General features: G+C 37.6%; 1 protein-coding gene across 3 annotated transcripts; it reads left to right on the top strand.

Moving 5' to 3' along the window:
• Positions 1–5,433: 5,433 nt before the first annotated feature.
• On the top strand, positions 5,434–17,976 carry LOC129418091 (uncharacterized). Of its 3 annotated transcripts, none has more exons than XM_073874087.1 (8): positions 5,509–5,688; positions 5,923–5,957; positions 9,135–9,317; positions 10,090–10,189; positions 10,509–11,215; positions 11,295–11,497; positions 11,617–11,776; positions 17,543–17,976. In XM_073874087.1, coding segments are annotated over exons 2-8 (1,503 nt in total). In that variant the 5' UTR covers positions 5,509–5,688; positions 5,923–5,956; the 3' UTR covers positions 17,692–17,976. The 3 variants fall into 3 exon arrangements, 2 of the variants coding, with proteins under 2 accessions (XP_073730188.1, XP_073730187.1); XM_073874086.1 differs by having other exon boundaries at positions 17,540–17,976; XR_008635976.2 differs by lacking the exons at positions 10,509–11,215; positions 11,295–11,497; positions 11,617–11,776; positions 17,543–17,976 and having other exon boundaries at positions 5,434–5,688; positions 5,923–5,962; positions 7,133–9,317; positions 10,094–10,188.
• The last annotated feature ends 7,089 nt before the right edge of the window (positions 17,977–25,065 follow it).

The following is a 25,065-nucleotide window of genomic DNA, read 5'->3' as shown; positions in this document are numbered from 1 at the left end:
AGAGAAGAAGAATTTTGACCGGTGCAATCAATATGTCCTCGTAATAAGAACAAAATTTTCTTAAGCATCTTAAGCAGTGATCATGACCGTATAAGGGAGAGTGGTGCCACCCGCACCCAGTGAAACATACATGAAACAAAGGCATCGCATAATCCAGGAAGTTTACTCTTCTAGCAGAGGGGAATCTTCCGCACTTATCTGTGTAAATAATTCCTGAATAAAATATGTGACCCGTCATGGAAACAAGTTTCGAGATGATGAGAAACAAAGTTTTTTTTCAAAATTTGTGATTTTCTTTTTATTGCAGAATCTGTTAGTTGCGAACACAAAGAAGCCTCTCCATGTTTGAGATAGCAGTTTTTGTACATTTAAAAGCATACATTTTGCTGTTGAAATCGACTTGTTTTTCCGGAGATTCTAGCATGCAGCGGGGGGCGTCATTGTCTTTCTGTATTTACCTACTGGATAAGTGGCTCCAAAGGGAACAGTGTGGCTACTTAATAGGGATAGTTCACTCGGAAGACCTCCATTCATCTTCGGAACACAGTTTAAGATATTTTAACGTTAGATTTAGTCCGAGAGCTTTTTGTACCTCCATTGAAATTCTATGTACGGTTTCCATGTAGTCCATGTGACATCAGTGGGTCAGTTAGAATGTGTTGAAGCATTGAAAATACATTTTGGTCCAAAAATAGCAAGAATTACGACTTTATTCAGCATTGTCTTCTCTTTCAGTTCTGTGTTGAAGTTTTTTTTTTTCAAACTTATAGCGTGAGTCTCCCCAGACTGTAAACGAAGCTCGGGCGCACAAAAAAAGAAAAAAAAGCTGGGGCGCAACAGATAATAGTCAGCTGCGTCATACGTCAGGCGTGTCACTGGCTTGTTTGACTTTATGCGGCGTCGCAGTCGAATGACTTTAAAGTACTGCGAGAACTCTTCAAGAAATCTTACGGACTAGTTTAATTTCGACTCACTCTCGCAGTACTTTGACGTCATCTGTCTGTCAGTTCTTGCAGCGCAGCATGAAGTCAAACAAACACAAAAAAGTCACACCGAGATCATTGAATTTGTTATATAATTGACTACATGTTGTGTCTATCAATATTTTCCATGAAATCATTGCCTGATGGAGGAACGAGTGAGCGATTGGTTACATCCCTAAAGTACGTCACATTTTCGATGGCGCTGTTTGGATTATCTATTATACTACCTCCCTATTTTAAATACAAACTTTGAAGGCAGGTTCATGTGTTTACCGGAACGTAAAGTGTAATCTCAAATACCCTTACATGTTACGATGTAAATAGTCCTCAGATTGTATATTATATTCTATTACCAGACGTTCATGCAAAATCTGATGTAAACAATAGACTATATATCTATATTTCACGGATTATACGCATTTGTGGACAAAAATGGTCATTGGATGATTCACACATCTGAAACAGACTGGATTCGACTTGTGATCAACACAAAGGTAAAAAGTAGGGCTGCACGATTTGGGTAATTTTTCCCATTGCGGTTATTAATGCTAATATTGCGATGTGCGATTGTGATTATAATAAATGGTATCATGAGTCAACTTGATGGGTTTTAAGGAAAACCACACACAGTTTAGTGATAATGCTAAAATGTGTATTTGTAAAACTAGAAATGTTTTCGTATTGCCACGTGATGTAGCAACTGCTTAGTGTCAGTAATCCTAAATCCAAAATACTGCCATACAACAGACATAGAGTTTTTTTAGCTACCAGATCACTGTCAACCTCCATCTTCGCTCTGGTATTTCCGCGCTGTGCACACACAAGTGACGACGCACACCACACAGGTGCATGCCACACATGCGCTGCCTTTTTTGTTCGTTTTTCTTTCTTTTTTTAAACAGCAAGGAAAATCATCAAACTGTTATCAGAAAGTTTGTGTTAACAAGTCCACACATGTATTTATTTAATATAATTGCATCATTTTGCAGTCATATAATGGCACAGGCTGACATCGCGATTGCGATGCGATTAATTGTGCAGCACTAGTTAAAAGTCCTGTTTATTTTTGCATGTTTTCATCCGGAGTTCTGTCACAAAATACTATGTATGATGCTAGAACATCTGTATCTCAAAACGGCTTTACAGGGGGTATGGCTTAGCTAAATAAGATGTAAATGAGCCCTATTGTCTCTCCCAGCAGGAGAAAAGTGTAACTTTCCGTCTCTATTATCTCGGCTTTCTGTTTCTTGAATGTGTTACATTCAAATGGCCACAACTTCTCCAAATCTTATTGGATTTCCATGTGTTACACATCGTTGGAAAGCTAAATACCTGCACTTTCAGAATAAGAAAAAGGGCCCTATTTTAACGATCTGAAATGCAAGTGCGAAGCGCAAAGCGCAAGTGACTTTGTGGGCGGATCTTGGACGCTGTATGACGGATTTACCAGCCGCACGCCAGGAGCGGTTCACAGCCGAGGAGACCCACGTTCTTGTAAGAGCAGTCAAAGACAGAGAAGTTGTTTGTATGGGGATAGGAGAAACCCGCCCAAATCAGCGTAGGTTAAACAGGCGTGAGAGGAAATAGCCACAATTGTCTCATCAGCTGGCATCCCCATCGTTGAGCGCTACAATGATGTCAGGAGACGGGGGAATCCCAAGCTTGCCAGCATAAATCGGGCACGCCGTGTAACGGGAGGTGGATCTGCCTCTACACATGACCTGACGCCAGCAGAGGACATCGCTGCGTCCACTCTCACCGCTGAAAGGGTTTGGGGGCTTTGAAATCGGACCCTAGAAACGCAAGCAAGGTCCAACCCCAAAGTACACTTACAAATCAAGTTCATATACATTAAGGTTTCTTATGAAAACATTTTTATTATTATTTACATAAAATAAACGTAATACAGCCACACAACAAACTTATGAAAATATTTTAATCGTTATTTGCATGAGAATTTTTTAACGCAGCCACACAATAAATAAAAACTATCACCACAATGCTCACCACTATGATTTTTCTTATCTCATGTGTTAATATTTTTTTATTGTAACAATTTATGATTTGCAAAAATAACTGTTGCATCTGTGTAGATTAGATAAGCAAAGTGTGTGCGCGTTGTGCACGCTATACAATTGTTTTTTGAAACTGCAAAATAGCATATGGGATGGTTTGCGCCGGAACACGCCTCCTTTTTTGCTCTGAACCGCCCAGGGAGCGCAAGTTCATTCCCTAGTTTGCCGACGTGCGTCTGTGGAGAGAAAAACCCGCTGTGCACCGGTGCAAAATACGAATGATACATGCGTCACTGACAAAGTCAATTGCGCTGGGTGCAAGATAGGGCCCTAAGTGAATAAGTCGGATCTCAAAATGCCCCAGATTCGACTTGTCTACCTACTTTCCGTGACTGGTCACATATAATAAGTAAAACGTAGAAAAAACAAAAAAAACAGACAGACATCAGTGGTTAGGCCTATATATAAATACAGATTAATTGTTTAGTTGGAATTATTGCCAGGGACAATTCAGTCTTCCCTGAATATTGGTAGGGACATGCGTCCCACCCTAAATCTATGCCCACGAGGAGACCGCTTATCACGTCATCCACACCAACAGCTGCAGAGCAAGGCGAGTTATCAGAGAGAATGTGTTATGAGACCCACATGAAGGCTCTGAAGAACAAAATCTGAAAAAAATGAGCATACCTGCCCCCTTTATACCCGAATGCCCGGGCGGATTCATGGTACGCAAATTATATTCGCCAATGTTAATTGTTCATTCATTGGCTTTTTTCATATAATATCAGAGTGATTGGTCTCCCAAAGTCGAACCCCTAGTTTCATGTCATCGACACAACGTAGAGTGAGTGACAGAAGGGAAACACAAGTTTACCTTGTTCAGTAAGCCAGCTGTTAAATTCTTTTCTTTCATTCACTAACTGATCTCTTTCTTCTGACAGACTTCTGGTCTTCATTTGACATTGTATTTTGTCCTCTAGCAGTTTGCTGTTGTTTGTAAGTAACTCATCCCTTCCTGTCGTTAAGTTGTTGATTTGATGGTTTTTCAGCTCTGTAACAGCTGACAGAACAGCACACTACATGGTTATAGTTTAGTTTACTTAAACAGCATCATTATAACTATTGCTTAGATTCAGAGTGAGTGATTTAAACCAACTATAAATACAGAAAAACTGTATAGACAGCAGAAATGCCCCAAAATTGCTTCACAACAGCTAAAAAGACCACAACAACTACAGGAAGCAACTGACCGCAGTCAACCACTTTTCTATTCTTATAACTAGATCAAGGATATGTTTTACTGATTTAAAGATTTTGGTTAAATCTGTGAAATATACAGAAAATAGGACAAGAGCACACATTTAATCACAGCAGAGAACTGTACACAAAAACTGTACATTTGTGTATTTATAAACAATTTTAAAATAAAAGCAACGCATGATTACCTGTTAAAGTATTTTGGAGTTCATCACTCTTGTTTCTGAATTTCTCTTTATCTTTAGTCAAGCTATAGTTGTGTGTTAGTAGTTGTTTTCTTTCATTGATGAAATAGACACAGATGACTATTACAGCAGTGAACAGAAGAACAGACAATAAACACAAACACACTTGAACTGATCTGTGTCTTCTGTTCTTCACTGAGACTCTTTCTGAAAATCACACACATCAGATTACATTTGTCTTTTCTTTCTCACTTCAATAAATCAACTGATAAATGAATGTGAGTACCTGTATGTTGAAGCGCTTGCTGTCTCTCTGTGTTTATCATCACTTCATCATTTCTTACAGCATCTGAACTTTCATAGATGGCCACCATCATCTCCTCTCTCTCTCCTCTGTACATTTCCAGAGTCTCAGATCTGATCACATTATCATAATTAAACTCAGACATCTCTTATCTCTTACCCAGATAGCAAAATCTTCCGGGCCTTTTCTGGATTCTTCTGGCATTTGTTTGGTTTGTGTACGATGTTGGCAAGTGGATGGCAACCCTGAAGAGTTCCGGAATCGGTGGTGGCGCAGCTAGGGTGCTGGAGAGAGGGGCATTCATTTATGGCTCTCTTCTGGCAAATATGAAACATGCCAGATTCAACGTATTTTTCAGTTGCTGTTGTGGGAGTGACTGAAATGACTTACTCTCCAGTTTTTTCATAAGATATATAAATATATATATACAAAATAAAATAATTTTTTTTGCATAACATGAGTTTGTGCTGTGTGTAATTATTATGTATATATAAACACACACACACACATTCATGTATGTATTTAAGAATCATTTACACGTGTATATATATTTATTTACATTTTTATATATTCTAAATTATTTATATAAATAAAAAACTATATTTAAATAAAACATTTATTAAATGTATATATATGTTTATGTGTGTGTTTAAATATACATAAAAAACACACATTACAAACTCATATATTATGCAAAAAAATACTTTTATTACATCCTCTATATTGCCTTTGTCATAACTTTATGAAATTAGACGAAGTTACAAATTTAATTTAATAATAAATTAATTTGAATGAAATTGTATTTAAAATGTATGTATGATATTTAAGTATGAAAAAACGAACTTATTAAAACATTTGTAATTACCCTTTGACCTTGCTGCAGCGCCATTTTAAACGGAGTCGGATAATTCTCATCCTCAGTACCTGAACCACGCCCTGAGGTAAAGTGTGTTGCTTACGCTCAACTATGATTTATTTTTAGTTATTCCATTAACCATTGTGCAAAATAGCCAGTTACAATTATGTTTTCTGTTGTATGTATATTGTAGGTGGTAAGTTCCGAGTAAACTGGCATTATATATGATATGAGAAGCATTAAACTGTCCCGCTTTTACATAGTTGTAACGGTCGTTAACGTTAGTCTGACCAAACCAAATTATACATTTTTCTGACAGAGATTTCACCGGTGACTATCAAGAGCCAAGTAAAAGTAAGGTAAGCTGTGTTCTGTATGTTTTTATCTCCGTTGAATTTTTTTGCGTAGGCTATGAAACACGTCTTTTATCTATAAGTAGATTTTTTTCGCACGCTGTACGTTAACGCGCCATCATGAGCGTCATCACATTGTCATAGCAGTTTTAGATGACCGGAATTTGATGGCAAAATTGCATATGACGTATGGATAGGCAGTTTATTGGTATTCTAATAGCATTTGTGCACATTTTTAAAGTATTCAAAGGTTGTTTGAAGAAATCCGTATAAAAGCCATAGGCTATTTCATGTCTATTCACACTGCATGGCGTGGTCAAGATGGCGCCTGTCGTTCTGTCTGGTATGCAAGAGGCAGACATTTTCCCGCTGCATTTTTACATGAGGGATGCGCCAGCCTTATTCTAAATTTGAGTTTGATATGTTTTCTATTTAATTTTGGGGTTTTAGAAACATTTCATTGAATATCAATCAAATAAGAGTAATATAATTTTACAAAATACAGACAATATTCAAAATTCATTATTACAACAAATTAGAAAAGAAAATGCAAAAAATATACATATCTATATATATGTATTTATGTATATAGATGGATAGATGGATAGATAGGATAGATAGATAGATAGATAGATAGATAGATAGATAGATAGATAGATAGATAGATAGATAGATATGTGTATATATATTTTTTTTCTATTTTTTTTTCTATTTCTCTATCTGATATAGGCAGTATAAGATGGCTATACCGATGACACTCATAGTGTTATCCAATTGCGTCCGGACGTTTTTTGTCTTTTCCCATGTTCATTGCATGGTTTCTAGCTTATTCCACAATTGAGCCTGACAGATTTATACATGCAATTATATTATTAATAAACTGCAGGCTTCAACATGAAATATTTAATTACCTATTTTTCAATGGAGTTGTTTTATTTGGCTAGTGTGACATCGTATGCCTTGATCAGCTTATGTTTATTGAATTTCAAATTTAAATACAAATAAATCAAATGAGCAGTGGAGTTGTTTTTATGTGACTAAGGTTTATTCTACAGTACAGTTTAGACTACTTGGGACATACACTGTTCAAGACATGCATACAAAGAGCTTTCTTCTCACTTTTCTCTCTAAATAAATCAGTAGCATTAACAAATGTCTGTGTTTGGTTTTCCGCAGTTCACAATGGAGCGGTCCCAGTGGAGTAACATGCGCAAGCGAGCCATAAAAAGGACAAATGACAGAATTTTAGAGGTACAAAGAAATCTTTGCACAGGTGTTGTAGAGCACAATGAGATGGTAAGTAGTGACTTTGGTGAAGTTGTGGACCGTGAGATGGTGAGTGAGGATGAGGTCTCTGAAGAGGATGATGATGAGGAGGAGGAGGAGGAGGAGGATGAGGTTTCTCCTCCTTTAGATTTGTCGACTGCTCTGTCTGGCTGGGCTGTTGAGTATGGTGTATCATTAGTGGCATTGTCTGCTCTTCTGTGTATCCTTAGAGTGCATCACCCCTTTCTTCCAAAGGATGGGAGAACCCTTTTAAAAACAGCAACCAAGTACACCCTGGAAAGGTTGGCTGGTGGGGTGTTTTTCTATTTTGGTATTTTGAACATGTTTCGCAAAACATTTGAGTATTTGTTGTCCAAATTTCCAGATAGAAATGTGTTTATGTTGCAGCTTAATTTTGATGGATTGCCGCTGTTTAAGAGCTCGTCAACTCAGTTCTGGCCAGTGTTAGGCATGTTGCGTCACAAAGATTATGTTTCCAGCAGGCCACTGTTAATTGCTTTGTTCTGTGGTGAGACTAAACCCACTTCATTGCAAGAGTATCTTGGTGCCCTTGTTCAAGAATTGACAATGCTGAGAGAGGGATTTGTCATAGGCTCAAAAACAGTGTTTCTGAAGGTATGTTCGGTCATTTGTGATGCTCCTGCTAGAGCCTTTATCAAACAAGTGAAAGGCCATACAGGTTATGCAGGATGTGATAAGTGTGTACAGCCAGGTGTTTATGCTCATCACCGCATGACATTCCCAGAGGTAAGTGCTGCTGATAGGACTGATGAGTCATTTGCGAGTGGGACAGATGAGGAACATCACACAGCAGTTTCCCCTCTGCTTGAAACAGGTATCGGTATGGTCAGTCAGTTTCCTCACGATTATATGCATTTGGTTTGTTTGGGAGTAATGAGGAGGCTCTTAGATTTGTGGTTTGGCAGTTCTGGCCCTCTTCGGTGTCGTCGTTCGGGTCGTGACATGCAGGAGATCTCTGAAAAGCTGGTAAGTTTGAAGGCATTCGTCCCAGTTGAATTTGCTAGGAAGCCAAGGAGTCTGGCAGAAAGACTAAGGTGGAAAGCAACTGAACTCAGGCAGTTCCTTCTGTACACCGGTCCTCTTGTTCTTAGGGGTGTGTTACCTGAGGAAATATATAACAACTTTATGTTGCTGTCAGTTGCCATCTCGATTTTAGCCAATCCCCGCCTTTGTTCAGCTCTGAATGGTTTTGCGAAAATGTTACTTGTGTCATTTGTGGAGCATTTCAGTAAATTGTATGGTCCTGAGTTTGTTGTCTACAATATACATGGGTTGATTCATCTTAGTGATGATGTAAATATTCATGGTCATTTAGATGTGATCTCTGGGTTTCCATTTGAAAATTACCTGTGTATGTTAAAAAACATGATCAGGAAACCACACAGCCCTCTAACTCAGGTGATCCGTAGAGTGTCTGAAGTTCACAACCAAAAACCTAGCGTTGAAGTTAAGTGGCCAAAAATGCAAGTAAAAATGGAGCATAGAAATGGGCCTGTACCAGATTTGTTTGAAGGGGATGTTCTACAATTCAGAGAACTGGTAGTGAATGATGTGCACGTCAGAATTACAGAAGGAGACAATTGTGTTCGAATCAATCAGATTGTTGCTTTGGTGGAAAATATTATTGTCTATGAAGACCAGGAGTACATCATCTACCGTGAATTTGCAAAGATGGAGACATTCTTTAATTATCCAATTGATTCTCAAGATGTAGGAGTTTTTGTAGTGTCAAATTTGTCTTCAGATTTAAAATGTACAAGGCTGAATGACGTATTAAAATATTTCCGGATGCCATTTGGGGAACAGGGCAGTTTTGTTGTCTTTCCCCTTTTACATCTAAAATAACTTAACACTTCCCCCCAACCCTCAGTGTATTTCATAGTGAGCTTCATTAAGACAAATGAAGTGGAGGTGGTGCCAGGTGTGTGGGTAGAAGGAGAGGTTTGTAAATGGCCGAACTACAAACTCGATGCCATGCAGAAGGCCATCAAGAACTGTGAGATGCCTAAGGAGACCTGGACAAGTTATGACATCAGGGTTCTTTACAAAGCAAGTGAGTATTGACTTTAATCTATTGTTCATGGTTTAAGACTAAATCAAGCCACTTTTTTAATGTATTTCTTAAAAATTTTAATGTAATGTTAACACTTTACTTGAATGTGTCTACATGAGTGAGCCTTATTAGCATGACGCACATCATGAACATTATTGAGACTGTCACATGTTTATGACTGGTGTCATTAAGTGTATTTTTTTTTTTGTAATGTAAAGTTGACACTGGGATGCAAACATTACAAGAACCGAATTATTTATATATAACAATCATCAGGGCTCAACGCAAATATTTTTTGATACTGGCCCGGTCGGGCCAGTGGTTCAGGTTTTCACTTGCCCTGCCAACATTTTCACTGGCCCCAATAGAAAAAGTCAGTGTCACATATTTAAAAATAATAATTCAAAAGTCAAGTATAACTGTATGTTCCAATGAAAAAGGCTTCCAACTTTTCTGCTTTACCTGTAAACTGACAGCAAATTGTGCAAAATATTGCATAGTTTCTTTTGTCGTGTTTTACCCAAGTAAATGTCTGCTTCCAAGATGTTAAATAATATGCATTGATGAAAATATATTTTAGTGACTGAGGGTGAAGCCCTGGCCCGATCGGGCAAGTGACAATACTTTTTACTGGCCAGAACGGCTCTCACGCTTGCCCCGGGCCACCGGGCAGTCCTTTATGTTGAGCCCTGATCATGATCTAATCTCACAACACTAATACCGGTATGGGTAAAGCTTTGTTTTTTTTTTACTTGGTTCCCATTCTTGACAGATAGCTTTAGTGAGGCAAGGTTGAAACTTCGCCGGGCAGAAGATGACACAGACCTCCAGTCAGAAGCAGAGGAGGGGAGGCCAGAAAAAAGAAAAACCAGGTATGTTGCAAATCTGCTGAATCCAGGATATGTGTTGCACTCAGTTTTTTGCTCAGTTTGTCTACATAATGTTTGTTTCTTAAAAGAATTGTAAAAAGATTTAAGCATTTAAGTTGCCAAATTTCTGTAAGTAGCAGCACTGAAAAAAATAGTATGTGGGGTAGTTGGTGAGAAGCTGTAAATGGGGGATTAAATTTACTTTAAAACCTCATTTTTATAGTTTCATTCATAGATGTGTCTCTTCATAGTAGGCAGTGTAAACGGGCCTTACATGGCTGTAAGGTGGTGAATAATTTTAGCTATTTTTCTCTCTTCAAAGACCAAACCAGCGCTTCCTCTCGAGTCAAGAGGAGTCTGATGAGGAGCCTGTGAAGCGCAAACCAGTCCTCCCTAAGGTGCCCTCCATTCCACCTCTGCCGTCACTGTTGCGTGATGCAATTTCCTCATCAGATGAAATGTCTCCGCCAGCTAGTCAACTTGCCTCTCTGCAGCCGTTTCATGCCCTTGGACCTCCTGAGCCATCCCACCATCTTGCAACTCAATCGTCTCGCCACCATGGAATTCCTGAGCCATCCCACCATCTTGCCCCTCAATCGTCTTGCCACTATGGAACTCCTGAGCCATCCCACCATCTTGCCCCTCAATCGTCTCGCCACCATGGAACTCCTGAGCCATCCCACCATCTTGCCCCTCAATCGTCTTGCCACTATGGAACTCCTGAGCCATCCCACCATCTTGCCCCTCAATCGTCTCGCCACCATGGAACTCCTGAGCCATCCCACCATCTTGCCCCTCAATCGTCTCGCCACCATGGAACTCCTGAGCCATCCTACCATCTTGCCCCTCAATCGTCTCGCCACCATGGAACTCCTGAGCCATCCCACCATCTTGCCCCTCAATCGTCTCGCCACCATGGAACTCCTGAGCCATCCTACCATCTTGCCCCTCAATTGTCTCGCCACCACGGAACTCCTGAGCCATTCCATCTTGCCCCTCATGCCGCTTCTGAGATGGACCTGCACTCTGGTGAGAACTTATTCTCTATTCCCATTTACAATGTTATAGCTAGCAAAGACTGAGCAGTTTTTAAAATGTTCTGTTTCAGCATTACTACGAGAGATTATTGCCAAGCAGGAGGTGATGTGTGATATGCAAAGAAATCTGCTGCGGATTGTTCAGGATCTCTCTTCTACACCTACACCACATGGACACCACATGGATGGAAGTTTCCTGCCGTTGAGGGATGCTGAGGCTCTTTTGGCGCTGGACCACGACATTAAGACAAACCCAGAGAAGAGAAAGGACTTGGTAACATAACTTTTATTATAGTATTTGGACCAGATTTTATTCTAAACTTTTTATTTTTTTGCATTGTTTTTTTCTCCGTAATGAACATTCATTTCTCATAACTTTTTTATTTTTTCCAGGTGCTGACACTGGGCCTTGCTGGGGGCGTGACCCTCAAGGACACTGTGTGGAGGGTCATGAAGATGCTTCTTCAGAATGACTTGGCCTGCAAAATGAATTGGACAGGCCTTCATGGCAAAACATCTTTCCGGTGCCTAGAAGTCAAGAACGTTGTTACAGGTAAAAGTGTTGATTACATTTACCAGGCAACATTTTTAGGTTCATTTACCAGCTTCGTAGTCACTTCGATGAGCTACCACCCCGCAATACAGGGTGAATAAAGTCTCTTGGCTGCCTCCAGTGTAGTGGCCACCGTTTTTTTTTTTTTTTTTAAGGCAAATTGTTTGTTTGTATGTGAAGAGTTTCGTTGCAAAACGAGATAACCACCCTTTTTTTAATTGTTCAGAAATCTCGTTTTTTGGTTGTGCATTCCAATTCATTTTAATTCAACTGCAGTTGGTTTGTTTTGATTTAAACCTTCATAACTTAAAAATACAGCCAAGTAGCACCATAAAGCAAACTAATAACATGATAACATAATAATAAACATGTTTTGACAATGTTAAAAAATGGATTTATCTCGTTTTGCAACGAAACTCTTTATGTAAACAAAGGGCATAAACGCAGGGAAATCTAAAATAACCATGTATGTGTGAAAGGGGTGTTAGTCTATCGTTTGTGGCCAGACTACACATTAGAACTGCCACTAACGACTAATTTTCTAACGACTAATCTTTCGACTGATTTAATCTAAACGACTATTTAAAAAAAAAACTCAGTGTTTGTTATTTCATTGTGTCCATTTTATTTTGAACCTGTATCATAAACAATATAAATAACTTAAATGTTACCAAATAAAAAATTACAAATATAAATAATAAAAAAATACAATTTACAGTGCAAAGTAGTTGCTTAACAGATCAAAGAGTAGAAGTGAAACATATTTCTATCGCATTATATTGCATTTTAACACAACTGAATACTATTTTTACATATTATCTGTTCTGTTGTCAGACATAAAACGAGTAGACTATGAAATGGTGACTAACACGACCCATTACACCTTGTGTTTAATCCAACCAGCTGTTACTTTAAATGGATGACAAATCACTATACATTTACATTGAAGCTTTACTGATGTTGCTTTTCTCATCAGTGTTGTTGTGTTATAAGCCTTTTTTTATTTTAAATGCGAGTGATATTTTTATTGTATAGGGAATTCGGTCCAAATTCAGAAATATGAGAGAATACACTGTAGCTGTTACAGAACGCGAGCATACCGCATCATAGGGAGGGAGAAAGCTCACACACAGACTCGCACTACTGCTAATCTTCACGATAAACTCGATCAGTCGATGTCAGTAACATCCATTACTGTTAACGTTTACGTGAACAAGAAAGTATACGGAGAAAAACACCGCCACCTTTTCACTGTCATGTGAGAGAGAGGTGCGCGCTGTCTACTCGAGGCGCTGCACGCAACATGAGAGACAGGCGGGCTGAATAAATCAATGTATGGGAAACACTGATCGCCTTTAACATCCAAAGACATTGTACTTCTCAAGAGTTAATAAACAGTACAGACTTGCTCGCCATGTCATTAATAATCATATACTTACGTTGTCCTATTCTTCTCTGTGGGTGCATCGTCCATAAGTGTTTTCATTTGAGATGCTTGTGCATTGCGTTGTGCTCCTGTGATAAGCCAGCAACGTTTGTCACAGTGTACAGACCACTCTTTTTATCATAACTTTGCTTAAAATACTTCCATACTTTGGAAGCTTTCGGTCTTAGACCTGTGCCCGGTTGCATGAAACTCCTTAATTAAGTGAGGGTTTCCCTGAGGGAGAAAAAATCCCTGAGGTAAGGGATTTATTGAAGAGCGTTGCAACAAAGGTCTTAACTGTCACCTAAGTGTTTATACTAAGTATTTTACGGTAGGCTCTGCCAAAACACGGCAGCGGAGAAGCGGTTGCTATAGTTACAAAATCTCACAGCGTAAACAAATCAACGCACACAGCTCAACAGACGGTGGATTTGTGTACAATGAAACATCGCAAATAACAGACTGTAAAGTGCCGCATGTATAAACCTGAAAGCAGTGTTGTTTTTGGCAGCCCTTTTAGTTTTCGTTTTAGTCTTAGTCTTTTGGACAAAAATGCTTTTAGTTTTAGTCACATTTTAGTCACTTGTAAAATTGACTTGTTAGTTACCTTTAAAAAATATTAGCATGATGAGCCTTCAGGTTCTGCTTGAGATTGGTAGTATTCTTCCCACCTAGTTTGTGGCCACATTTACCGTCGTCTCCCAATATGCATTCCGTTTTTCTGTCTGATGGATTATACTGAAAGTATGTCCATAAATCATCTCGTCGTTTCCGTTTATTGGCGTCACCACTACGGTCCTTCGAACTCGCCGCAGGTGTGTTGTTGTTTGAAATCTGGTGCGCGTGCGCAGCATGGCGGCAGCCGGGTGGTGGGCGTGAGCGTGAGTGAGACTGTGTTGACTCAAACTTTTGAGCTCAAAATAGGCAGAAATGACATGCATTATGAACGTCAGACTTATAATCATTTTCGTTCCGTCTCGTTTCGTCAACGAAAACTCGAAAGCGTCTAATGTTTTCGTATACTTAGAGACATTTTTAGCTAGTCATCGTCGCGTTAGCATGATAAAAAAAATGTGCGTCAATGAAATCATTTCGTTATCGTCATCATTGACGAAAACAACACTGCCTGAAAGTAATTCAAACTTGAAGCACTTTAGATTGATGGACGATCAAACCGCTATTCTCCTAATAAATGCGCATCACTTTTCTCTAAGGGATTATTTTGATCGTTAGAAATGCATGTTGGTACTTAATTTTCTTAAATAACTATAAAATCAGCCATCGCCTGTGACGTTAAGGGACCTGTTATAGTCCCTTAAGTTTTTTAAGGGAAAATGGGACTTAAGGACTTTGTAGCAACGCATAGCAGAACTTCAGGTAATACTTTACCATTAAGGGTAAATACTTATTGACAGCCTTAAGGTTCACTTAAGGTTTTTTCTTGCAACCCATTTTTTATTAAGGGCACCCTTAACCTTATATTTAAGGGATTTCTTAGCTTAAGGACTTTCATGCAACCGGGCACTGATTCTGAAGACTCACCTCCCTCTGCCGTTTTTCATAATCAAAGCAGTGAAGGCGGGGGTAGAGGGAAGAATGAAAGCATAGCAGATTAACCAGCAGGGTGCGCACAGACTGGTGTGGAGGGGAATTACAGTGACTCGTTGACTATAAAAAATAGCCGTCGACCAATTTTCATCGTCAATGACGTTGATTAATCGCGGCAGCCCTACTACACTAGGGCTGTGTATCGCCAACAGTTTCCCGATTCGATACGTATCCCGATACAAGGGCCCCGATACGATGCGCATCACGATACAAGACATTTTTGTTCAGAATTAGGTAACATTATTACTGTTATTGTTTAATGTACATTGAATAAGCAGTGTTGTAACAGTTGTCTTTTTACCATTCATTTATTAGCTTTTGGTGTAACTCATAGAAATTCTTAAAATCTCAGAGTTAATACTTAACTTATGTTTTTTTTAAACAGTTTTACAAAGAAAAAGTGTCTTACTCTAGGCATTATATTTGTCTCTCATTTTATTATCCTATATCTATTTATATATGTGTAAACATGCAGTCAGACTTAATACTATTTAATAGATATCAGATTATTAATATGACAGCTATAGTTTGAAGTTGCTCTGTATCTCTTCTCTAGATGTACACTTTTCACATGCAAATCTTTGTCGTGTTTCTTCTCTAATGCGTTAGTACTGTTTAATAAGAGAGCGACTAATAAGTATAGGCTAAGATATCTTCGCTTTCATACTGAACTCATTGATTTTAAATACGAGAGAGAGAGAGAGAGAGCGAGTACACGGCTCACTATGCAGGCACGTGCGCCAGCGAGACAGACACGTAAAGTGAAAGTATACGTCGCTACCTTTAACTCTACGTACTCCGCGGGACACATGCGTTATTTCCATATAGATCACGCATCAGCAGCGATTGGTCACGTTACTTTAAAAAGTGCATCCGAATCGATACGGAAGATGCTGTATCGATGCGCGCATTGTCAGCCGTCCATGACGATGTATCGTCGTATCGATATTTTGAACACAGCACTATACTACACATTATGATATAGTCTGGGTTGTCAAGCTATGTATACATCTCTTTTGTTAGGTCTGTGCCTGTTTAACTCCATAGTGGTAAAGAAACTGTATAAACAAAGTATGATGACCCTTAAAGGAACATGCTGACTTTTTGGGACTTTAGCTTATTCACAGTATCCCCCAGAGTTAGATAAGTCCATACATACATTTTTCATCTCTATGCGTGCTGTATGTATGTGTTTTTGACGCACCCACCACTAGCCTAGCTTAGCACAAATACTGGATGTAAATAGCTTCAGCTAGCACACTAAACCCAATAAGTGACAAAATAATGCCAACATTTTCCTATTTACATGTTGTGATCTGTATAGTCACAGCGTGTGCTAATAAGAAGGTCGTATGAGACACAGCCATTTTTTTTTAATCGTATAAATACTGGGAACTATATTCTCAGAAGGAACACTGCTATTTTGGTGATTAGAGTTGTTACTGGGACAATAGAGCGTGTTCGTGACAACACTAACATTACAAGGGATAAATGGAGCCTGGGAACAACTGCAATAGTAGTGACCACCCTATTCATCAGGGTTTCCGTGGGGTCTTAAAGTCTAAAATTCAGAAAGTTAAATTTAACACCTTAAAGTCTTTAAAACGCCCGGATTTTCATCCTAGGTCTTAAATTTAATTTAGCCAAGTCTTAAATTTCTTACCTATGTTAATTCTCGAAAAGCGTTGTCTGCAAAAAATAAAATGGTAATTTAAAATGCTGTAGAACTAATCGGTGGCGAAGGCAGAAAGTGTTTTATGGGCGGGCCTCTAAAAAGTTCTGCACTTCGCACGTCACTGAGTCGCACTTCAATCAAGTTTTTAATCATTATTTTTTTAAAGAGGATGTAGGTGTGATGCATTTTAAAGCTTTAAAGTTGTATCAGGCATTGTAAAACATGTTAACTAGGCACAAACCAGCAGCTGACCATACTAATCTTGTCATATTAGTGGATTGTATTTGTCAAAAAACATTGTTGATAGAATTTTCTAAAAAATATTACTTACACATATAAGTGTGATATATAAATATTGTAAATCAATGCGTTTCTAGACTTTCGTGATCCCAGTCTCATGTCTAGTTTCGTTTTGCAGAGTGTCTTGTCTCACCCAGAGAAAATACGTTGTCATTACTTATGAAAGATAAATGGTCTTAAACACATGAACGCATGCACACTGGACTATCAAATTGGATTTCATTGTCATGATAGGTCTTAAATTTCATTCATAATGGTCTTAAAAAGGTCTTAAAAAGTCTTAAACCTGCAGAAACCCTGATTCATGTAATAGTGTCACTAAGGTTACATTACATCTAGCAAATGACACTGTTACAGTAAGTTTGTCATCTAAAAACATAACAGAACACTTCCCGCATCTGCAGGTGATCCACTTTATCCTGTCTGTACTACTGATGTAAAATAAATCTCTGCCTAAGTAGCAGTGCTTTTCTTTCTGAGAATATAGTTTGCAGTATTTATACAATAAAAAATGTCTGTCTCATATGACCTTGTTTTTTGTACACACTATGATTATACAAATCACAACATGTAAATAGGAAAATGTTGGCATTATTTTCACTTATTTGGATTAGTATGCTAGATGAAGCCATTTACATCCAGTCTTTGTGCTAAGCTAGGCTAGCAGTAGGTGCGTCATTGCCTGTCTTTGTCTTTAAACAGTCTTGTATTTAAACTTGTATTAAAACCTGCTATGATATCTTTATGTTTCTCGAAGCCATTCGGAGAAATCCTGGATGCAGACAATCCACGAACCAGGAGGTGGAGCAATGGTTGAGGCGTTGGTTGTATTTGGCTGGCGATCGAGAGGGTGGTAGGAAGAGGAGAAGCACAGTCCTCCACCACCAGCCACCCACCAACACATAAAGTTAGGCACACATCCACACACAAAGACAGCCACCCACCAATACAAAGTCAAGCACGCGCACACATACGTTCCACTTTGGCCCGTTTCTGGCCACACTTTTACATACACCACCGTTCAGAAGTTTGGTCTTACCTGGTTTACACAACTAAATGTGATTTCTAAAACCAAGCTTTCAAATGTTTTATCTTTTTTTACATTTTGTATAAAAAATGAATAATTGTAAATGTTTACCTGTATAAGTAATGTTTATGTTAGTTGAAATAAACACAAATTTTCAGCAGTTATGGTTTCCTTGTTTGATTTCTTTTTGAATTGCATGGTTGTTGTTGGGTGCAGATATTGAATATGGACTAAATTAGTTATTTTAATATAATCTGGCAGAGTTGTGGCCTGTGCTTGGGAGACATCTGGCTTTTCAATGGCAATATTATGGCATGAATATGGGCCAATTAAGGGTCTTCTGGCTATTGTCTGGTAAAGCATTGGCACTTTTCTGGCAGCTTTCTGGCGTGCTTTTGGCAAAACTGTTTGGGCCTGTTTTGCCCCTGCATTCCTGGCGGTATGATTGCCAAAACTAAGAACAGTGTTTGCGCCTTAAAAGGCCCAGAACAATTTTGCTATCTGGGTACTGTCACACATTATAACCCTGTGTAGTTTGCAGTGGTAAAGCACCTGCTGTAAAGATGCACTTGGAAACTTCAGTGGTTAATGTGTGACACTCAACACCACGTGGCATTCAAATGGCCGATACAGGAACTAAGTGTATCAATAGGAATCTTTCTTAAAATTTCTATCTTTATCAGCATGACAATGGCTAAATATCAAAACTATTTAAAGAGCACCTATTTCATTGCTAAAAAAAACTTTATTTTGTGTATTTGGTATATAACAATGTGTTCTTGTTGTTTATGGTTAAAAAACATTATTTCCACATATTGTAAATTTTTGTAGCTTCAGATTTCACTCTATTCCTGAAACGCAAAGATTTGAAAAGCTCTGTGTCTCTGATTGGCCAGCTAATCTCTACGTTGTGATAGGTCTGAATACCTTAGACGTCTTCCGGATATGTGACACTTCTAACCATGTTTGAATGTCTTTACCACACGTACACACCAAAGGAAATGTAAAAACATGAATCGGACAATAGGAGCTCTTTAAACTACACACTGAGAAGCGTTGCTTCTATAGCTGAGGATGTTTTTGCTGTTTCGTTTTTCATGATTAATCTATTGCTTGCCCTATAGGGGTTCACATGCATTTTCTTGCCACTGTAAAATGATAATTTGGATATGTAAATGATTATATAACATTTTCAGTTTGTTTATGTAGCTTTTTTTAAGCAGGTAATGGTGTGTGTGTGTGTGTTGTCAAACTTTTTTATGAAAGCAGACACCTTTTCAGTGATTTAACATAAAATGTGATTAGATCATCATCTAGGTTACAGTAGTAGACAAACACAATGTGCATAAGCTGGCAACACACAAATAATTCTAGTTTCTTTTTGAAAACACCTATTAAACATTCAGAGTGCTGGAGGAAAATGTAAATGAACCCATAGACCAATTACTGTAATAAAAGCTAATTTGTGTCAGAAGCTGGCAAACTGAAAACCAATTAATAAAACGGGTTTAAAGGTGTGGTTTAGTACAACTTTGATTTATTAAAAGACACCCAAACATTTTAAGATTGCTGCGCCCAGCCAAGACGACTCCTACAACGCAGAATACTCAATGAAGTAAAGCACACATTTCTAGCATATGCAAGTCTTTGAACCACAGAGGAAGTTGCTGCTCTCCCAAAAAAACATTTCTGTGAGCCTGAAGTTTGCAATAGAGCACCTTGGCAAACCTTAGTGCTACTGGGAAATATTTTATGGACTAATGAAACAAAAGTTGAATTGTTCTGGAAAATATGGCACATAAAGGGCATCATCCCCACAGTGAAGTATGGTGGAGGGAACATCATGATTTTGGCATGCTTTGCTGCCTCAGGGCCGGGACCACTTGCCATCATCGAGAGGAAAATGAATTCCAAAGTTTAACAAAATATCCTACAGGATAATTTCAGGGTGGTTATCCACCAGTTGAAGCTCAGTAGAAGTTGGTTGATGCAACAGGACCTTTAGCATTGAATTAAATCCACCACAGACTGGCTTAAGAAAAACAAAATGCGTCATTTGAAGTGACCTAGTCAAAGGCCAGAGCGGTTCACGCCAGACATCCTACAAATGTGTCTAAGTTGAAGCAGTTTTGTAAAGGGTAAGAGGCATACATTCCCTGAACGATCTCCAGGTCAGATTCAGAACTACTGATCACGCTTGCTTAAAGTAATTGCTGCCTATAAGGAGGTTCAATAAGCTATTAACTCCAATGGTTCACTTACATTTTCCTCCAGCACTGTGAATGTTTAATGGGTGTTTTTAAAAAAGACACAAGAAACTAGAATTATTTGAAAACAAAACAAAATTATAAAATAACAACAAACAAAATTAGTTAACACAATTACTAAACACACTGGTGCTGGTGTATTACTTCACTAGTTTATTTCAATGCAAGATTCTCTTCTCACAGATCCATCTGTATATTAAATAACATGAATAATGAGCCCACCCTGGTGAAGAAATTACTGTACAGTACTGATTGTAATATATGGGATATTCATTCATCCAGGACCTGAAACACCAATAAAACAAGCGTTAAAAACGTTGAAACCTTCTGATCTTTAGTAAAATTTAATGACCTCTCACCTTAATGTCAGTGTGGTGCCATCAACCCATTTCCACACCCCTCCCTCTTTACTCAAACCAATCCAATAATTATAACCAGGTGTGGCCTTCTGCAAAAACTCCTGTCATAATCAAACAGTGTTTACACATTAATACTCATATAAATTAATGTTTATATACACAAACAGATTAAATCTCATTCTTCATCACTCACTTGTTCTTCTTTGTTGTTTATAATCAGCAGATTTGCTCCTCTCTGTTCACAGTCTCGTCTGCTGTCACTCCAGTTTCTCCACTCAGATGAAATGTAATAAAAACTGAAGTTGTAGTAAATCCCTTTAAAGTTATCAGAGAACCGATCTGTTGAAGTTTAGATATTAACTTTGTGAGTGCTGAAATATACACAATGCTGAAACTATCCACCTTAACTGTGACAACATATTCTTGTAGCTCAATTGGTAGCTCATTGTTTTTGCAGCCAAAGATCATGGGTTTGATTATCAGGGAACACACATATTGATATAAATGTATAGCTTGAATGCACTATAAGTTACTTTAGACTAAAGCCAAATGTATCAAATTAAATCTGATGGTGACACGTTTTGCTGTTAGTTGAATATGAGGACATCTGGGCCTGTATTCATAAAGAATCTTAATGCAAAAAGTAGCTCCTAGTGACCCAATTCTAAGAAAATTCTTAGAAATGTGGGCGTTTACTCTTAAAATTAAAGAAAAAATCCTAGTAAAGAAAAAAGTAATTCAGAAAGCATCTTAGCCTCTTAAACCATGAGGACCCCGTCCCGGGTCCAAAATTTAGTATTTTGACTTAATATAAAATATTCTTTTAATCTTTAATGGTCCGTCATGCAGTGGGGAACCTTCAGGGCCTTCTACGCCTTCAGAGAAGGCCTAAAAAAATTAATAAAAATATTTTTTATAATAATACTAATAAATAATAAAGTATTCAATAAAAATATGTTTTTACATGTTTAAATTTATATTTAATTTAATTTAATACATGTAATATATTTTCTCTCATCTATGTTCTAACGTTAAGCTTACTGTCAGGTTCATATCCAATCAGAATCGTCTGTCTCTATTAAGGCCCGGTAAACTGGCTCATTCATTGGTTAGGACTTCAAGAATCCCAAGGAAGGCCAAGCTATGTGTTTTGGTGTGGAGAGTGACGGGCAAATCGACCAATCACGCTTTGATTTCAAGTGGGCGGGTAAAAAACAAAACATTGTAAGCCTTCATGAAGTCCTAATCATGCAACAAACTGGATGCGAGCTGCCGTAAAACACCAAAGAAGAAGTCGTCCTAATCATAGACCGTCTAATGGCCCGAATCTCTGCGGTGAGAGTGGTTGAGGTAAATGGCAGAAAACGTGATTGACGTTGTGGCTAGTTTGATAGGGCTGAGGTAAAAACGAAATTACTTAAGCGGGTACTCGTGAAGAGCACAGCCGAGAGATGCGCGTGCAGCTGGGCTGCGCATATCAGACGTGAACACGAGAAAAATAATGAGTTTAATTATACTTTCACTTCCTGACAGTTTCACTTGAGGATAGTAATGACTGACAGGCGACGCCAAATTACATACAATATAATTACCTAACTAAATCTCAGAGAATGCAAAAACATTCACCGGGGCTCGGGCTAGGGATTTTGCGAGCCCTGGTTATATTATAACAGTTATAAAATATAAGCCACAAGGAGGTGCACTGAGAGCGCAGGGTGCTATATTTCCCCTTATGAAAAAGATTAACAAGCTATCCTACAGCTAAATATATATTTACAAAAAACAAAAATTAAAGAACATAATTTAAGCTTGTTAAATGCAAATTTACAGAGCAGCAGAGTCTGTATTTGTGTTTATCAGTTAGATTAAAGTAATTTTAAACTTTAAAACTGCATTTAAAAGCAAACGATGCCTATTCTGTAATTTAACTTTGCGTGCTCAGAATTTTTACACGTTCACTGTATAATTTAACGAAATACGAATAGCCTATTATATTCTGAATTTTAAAATTTACGAAAAACAAACTACTCTCAATTTATTTTGGTGTTTTTCCCCCATGCTCACTTGTCTCCATTTTCCTGTTTTTAAGAATTAAGGCGGTGTAGTAAGTAGAACATATCCATTAAATTTGTGACTTTCATTTATTGCGCCATGCGTAATTGCGCATGGAGAGGCATTTGCACTTCATTGCATATTTTGAAGGCCCAGCTGAAGTACTCACGGTTCGCCACTGCCGTCATGGACCCCAGTAACACATATGAGATACTATTTGAAAGCTTAGACTCTCTACTTTCTGCAGATATGCATCACTTTGACATATCTTTTACTGTAAGAAATTTATTTACACTTAATTTACACTATCACCCCCCCCCATATTTTTTTATATAATTTAATTTTCACATATTTCATATTTTTCAAATATGACAAACATGGGCAAGTCTTATATCAAATGAAAGCTCTCATTCTCAGGAATAAGGCCACAGTGTTATTTTTGATCTATTATCAACACATATCCAACAATCGTTGAATGAATAATAAGGTAAAAAAAAAAATTCTTTTGTAAATTTATGTGAAACTTGAGCGTGAGCTGCCTCAGATAGCACAGATAGCCACAAATTCTACACCATCTTTTATCTTAGGCCCTACTCTAAACAATGAGTCCATTCACAGCATTTTCTTTGTTTTTGTTCATTAATAATCCCTTGATATTTATTATATGTGCAAAACAAAAAATTTATATTTACATGAAAAATGTATTTTCACACCCGTCAGTAAAATGAGAATAACTTTTGAAAGCGACATGCTAAAGAGATCATTCTTTTTTTGCGTGTTTACTGTCTGCAGTCTGCTAGAGCACACAGAACCAGAGTTATACACTATCAAAGACAGTATTTACAACATAAAAAAGAAAATTTGGTGTTTTATCATATGAAAAACAACATAAATAACAATAACAATAACATTTCAAATGTTTTTAGGCAGAAATTGTATACAAAAAGGGTATTATTCCTCCCTTCAGTTGGAGTAAAATAACTTTTGGATAGATTATGATAGAGAAAAAAAATCATTTTTCTTCTGTAAGCTGACAATTGCTGGAATCAAACAAAACTGTCTGCAGGTAGCTGAGGCACCCAGGGCCAGAGTTATACACTTTCAAATAAAAACTTTAGAAAAAAAACATCAAAAAGCGCCTATTTATTTTTGTGTTTATTAGATGACTGACATCACATACAACCATGTTTAGCACTTTCAACAGTGTTTTATGTCATTTCAAATGGTTTCCTGTAAAATGATACCAAACATTTGTATGTAAACCTCTGCATGTGGGTATGGGAAGCTTTTTGAAATTGGGTAGGCCAAATCCAGGCGAAAATCCCCAAAATAGCTTCAGGGTGGAAGAAGGAAAGTGGTCTTAAGGTCAAAATTGTTTGGAGCACGAATGAGGATTTTTAAGAGGCTTAAGAGTTTTTTTAGCAACCGGGAAAGTGGACAAAACACGAAGAGGGAGACAAAAAATGCTGGGTTGTTTACACAATGCCACTGCTGTTTTTTTCAATTTACTAAATGCTAAGCAGATTTTTTTTCTTTGAGTATGACAGCCTTGGATATGTCAATGATTAACAACTACATTAATTTTTATGCATTCATATTTTTTATGCAGTATCAGATTTAAAAAAAGTTACCTCTCAGGTCCATAAAGGACAAAAATGTCCATGTCAAAAAAGTGTCATAAAAATATTATAGATTAATATTTTTTTTCACTTTCACTGATGCCATTTTTTTAACCAGCATCAGCTCTAATCACAATAGGGGATTTTCACGCTGATACGTAGAACTTCCGCTTTCAGCGATCTTTGTGCACGGCCGCTTCCGGCACAGTTCAACAGTGGCTGAAACGAAGGCTAGATGTCACTGCTCTGTTGGAAGTCGAACAAACAACGGCAATCCTACTAAGGTTTTCTTGGATTCCCGACTAGAAGTGGATGATGTGGCACTTTTTAACAACATTGCAGTGTTTAAAAGCAGCTTTACAAAAGAAGAAACCATAGAAAATGGGGAATTATTTATATATAGAATATAAAGCAATAAAATAGAATTGAATATGTGGTATTTCTGCAAAGTTTTGTGTTCTCACAAAAAAAACCGTTATTAATAAAATGGTATTAACTTTCCTTCGAGTATTAAGAAGTATTACTCAATATGATTAATGACAGTTATATTTATTTAATGTGTAAATGATTGTGTACTATAATCACGGCATTTTGAGTTTTGAATTTTGTGTTAAAATGTTATGCAAGAAAAAATAAACTCAGTTGTCATTTGCGTGCTGTCTTTACTATTGGGTTATACTGCATGTTGTCTGAAGCCTCAATATGCGTGTCGGGCTCGCGGTTGAGAAGTGCGAGCAAACAAAACTTATCAAACAACGCATGAGTAAAGTATTGAAATCTGGTTCGTGTTTTTTTTTTTTTTTTTGCTGCTAACAACACATTAATTTGACCACGTTTGTAATTATCTTACCAATGAGAAATAAATCAACTTTTTGATGATATTGTAATTATATGACCAGCACCTTTATATAAAAGGAATAAAATACAATTGAATATATAGTATTACTATAAACATT

Source organism: Misgurnus anguillicaudatus, chromosome 12 (genome assembly GCF_027580225.2).
Source record: "Misgurnus anguillicaudatus chromosome 12, ASM2758022v2, whole genome shotgun sequence".
Classification (NCBI taxonomy): domain Eukaryota; kingdom Metazoa; phylum Chordata; class Actinopteri; order Cypriniformes; family Cobitidae; genus Misgurnus; species Misgurnus anguillicaudatus.
The sequence above is the reverse complement of the archived record's forward strand: the minus strand, read 5'-3'. Positions and strand labels throughout refer to the sequence as shown.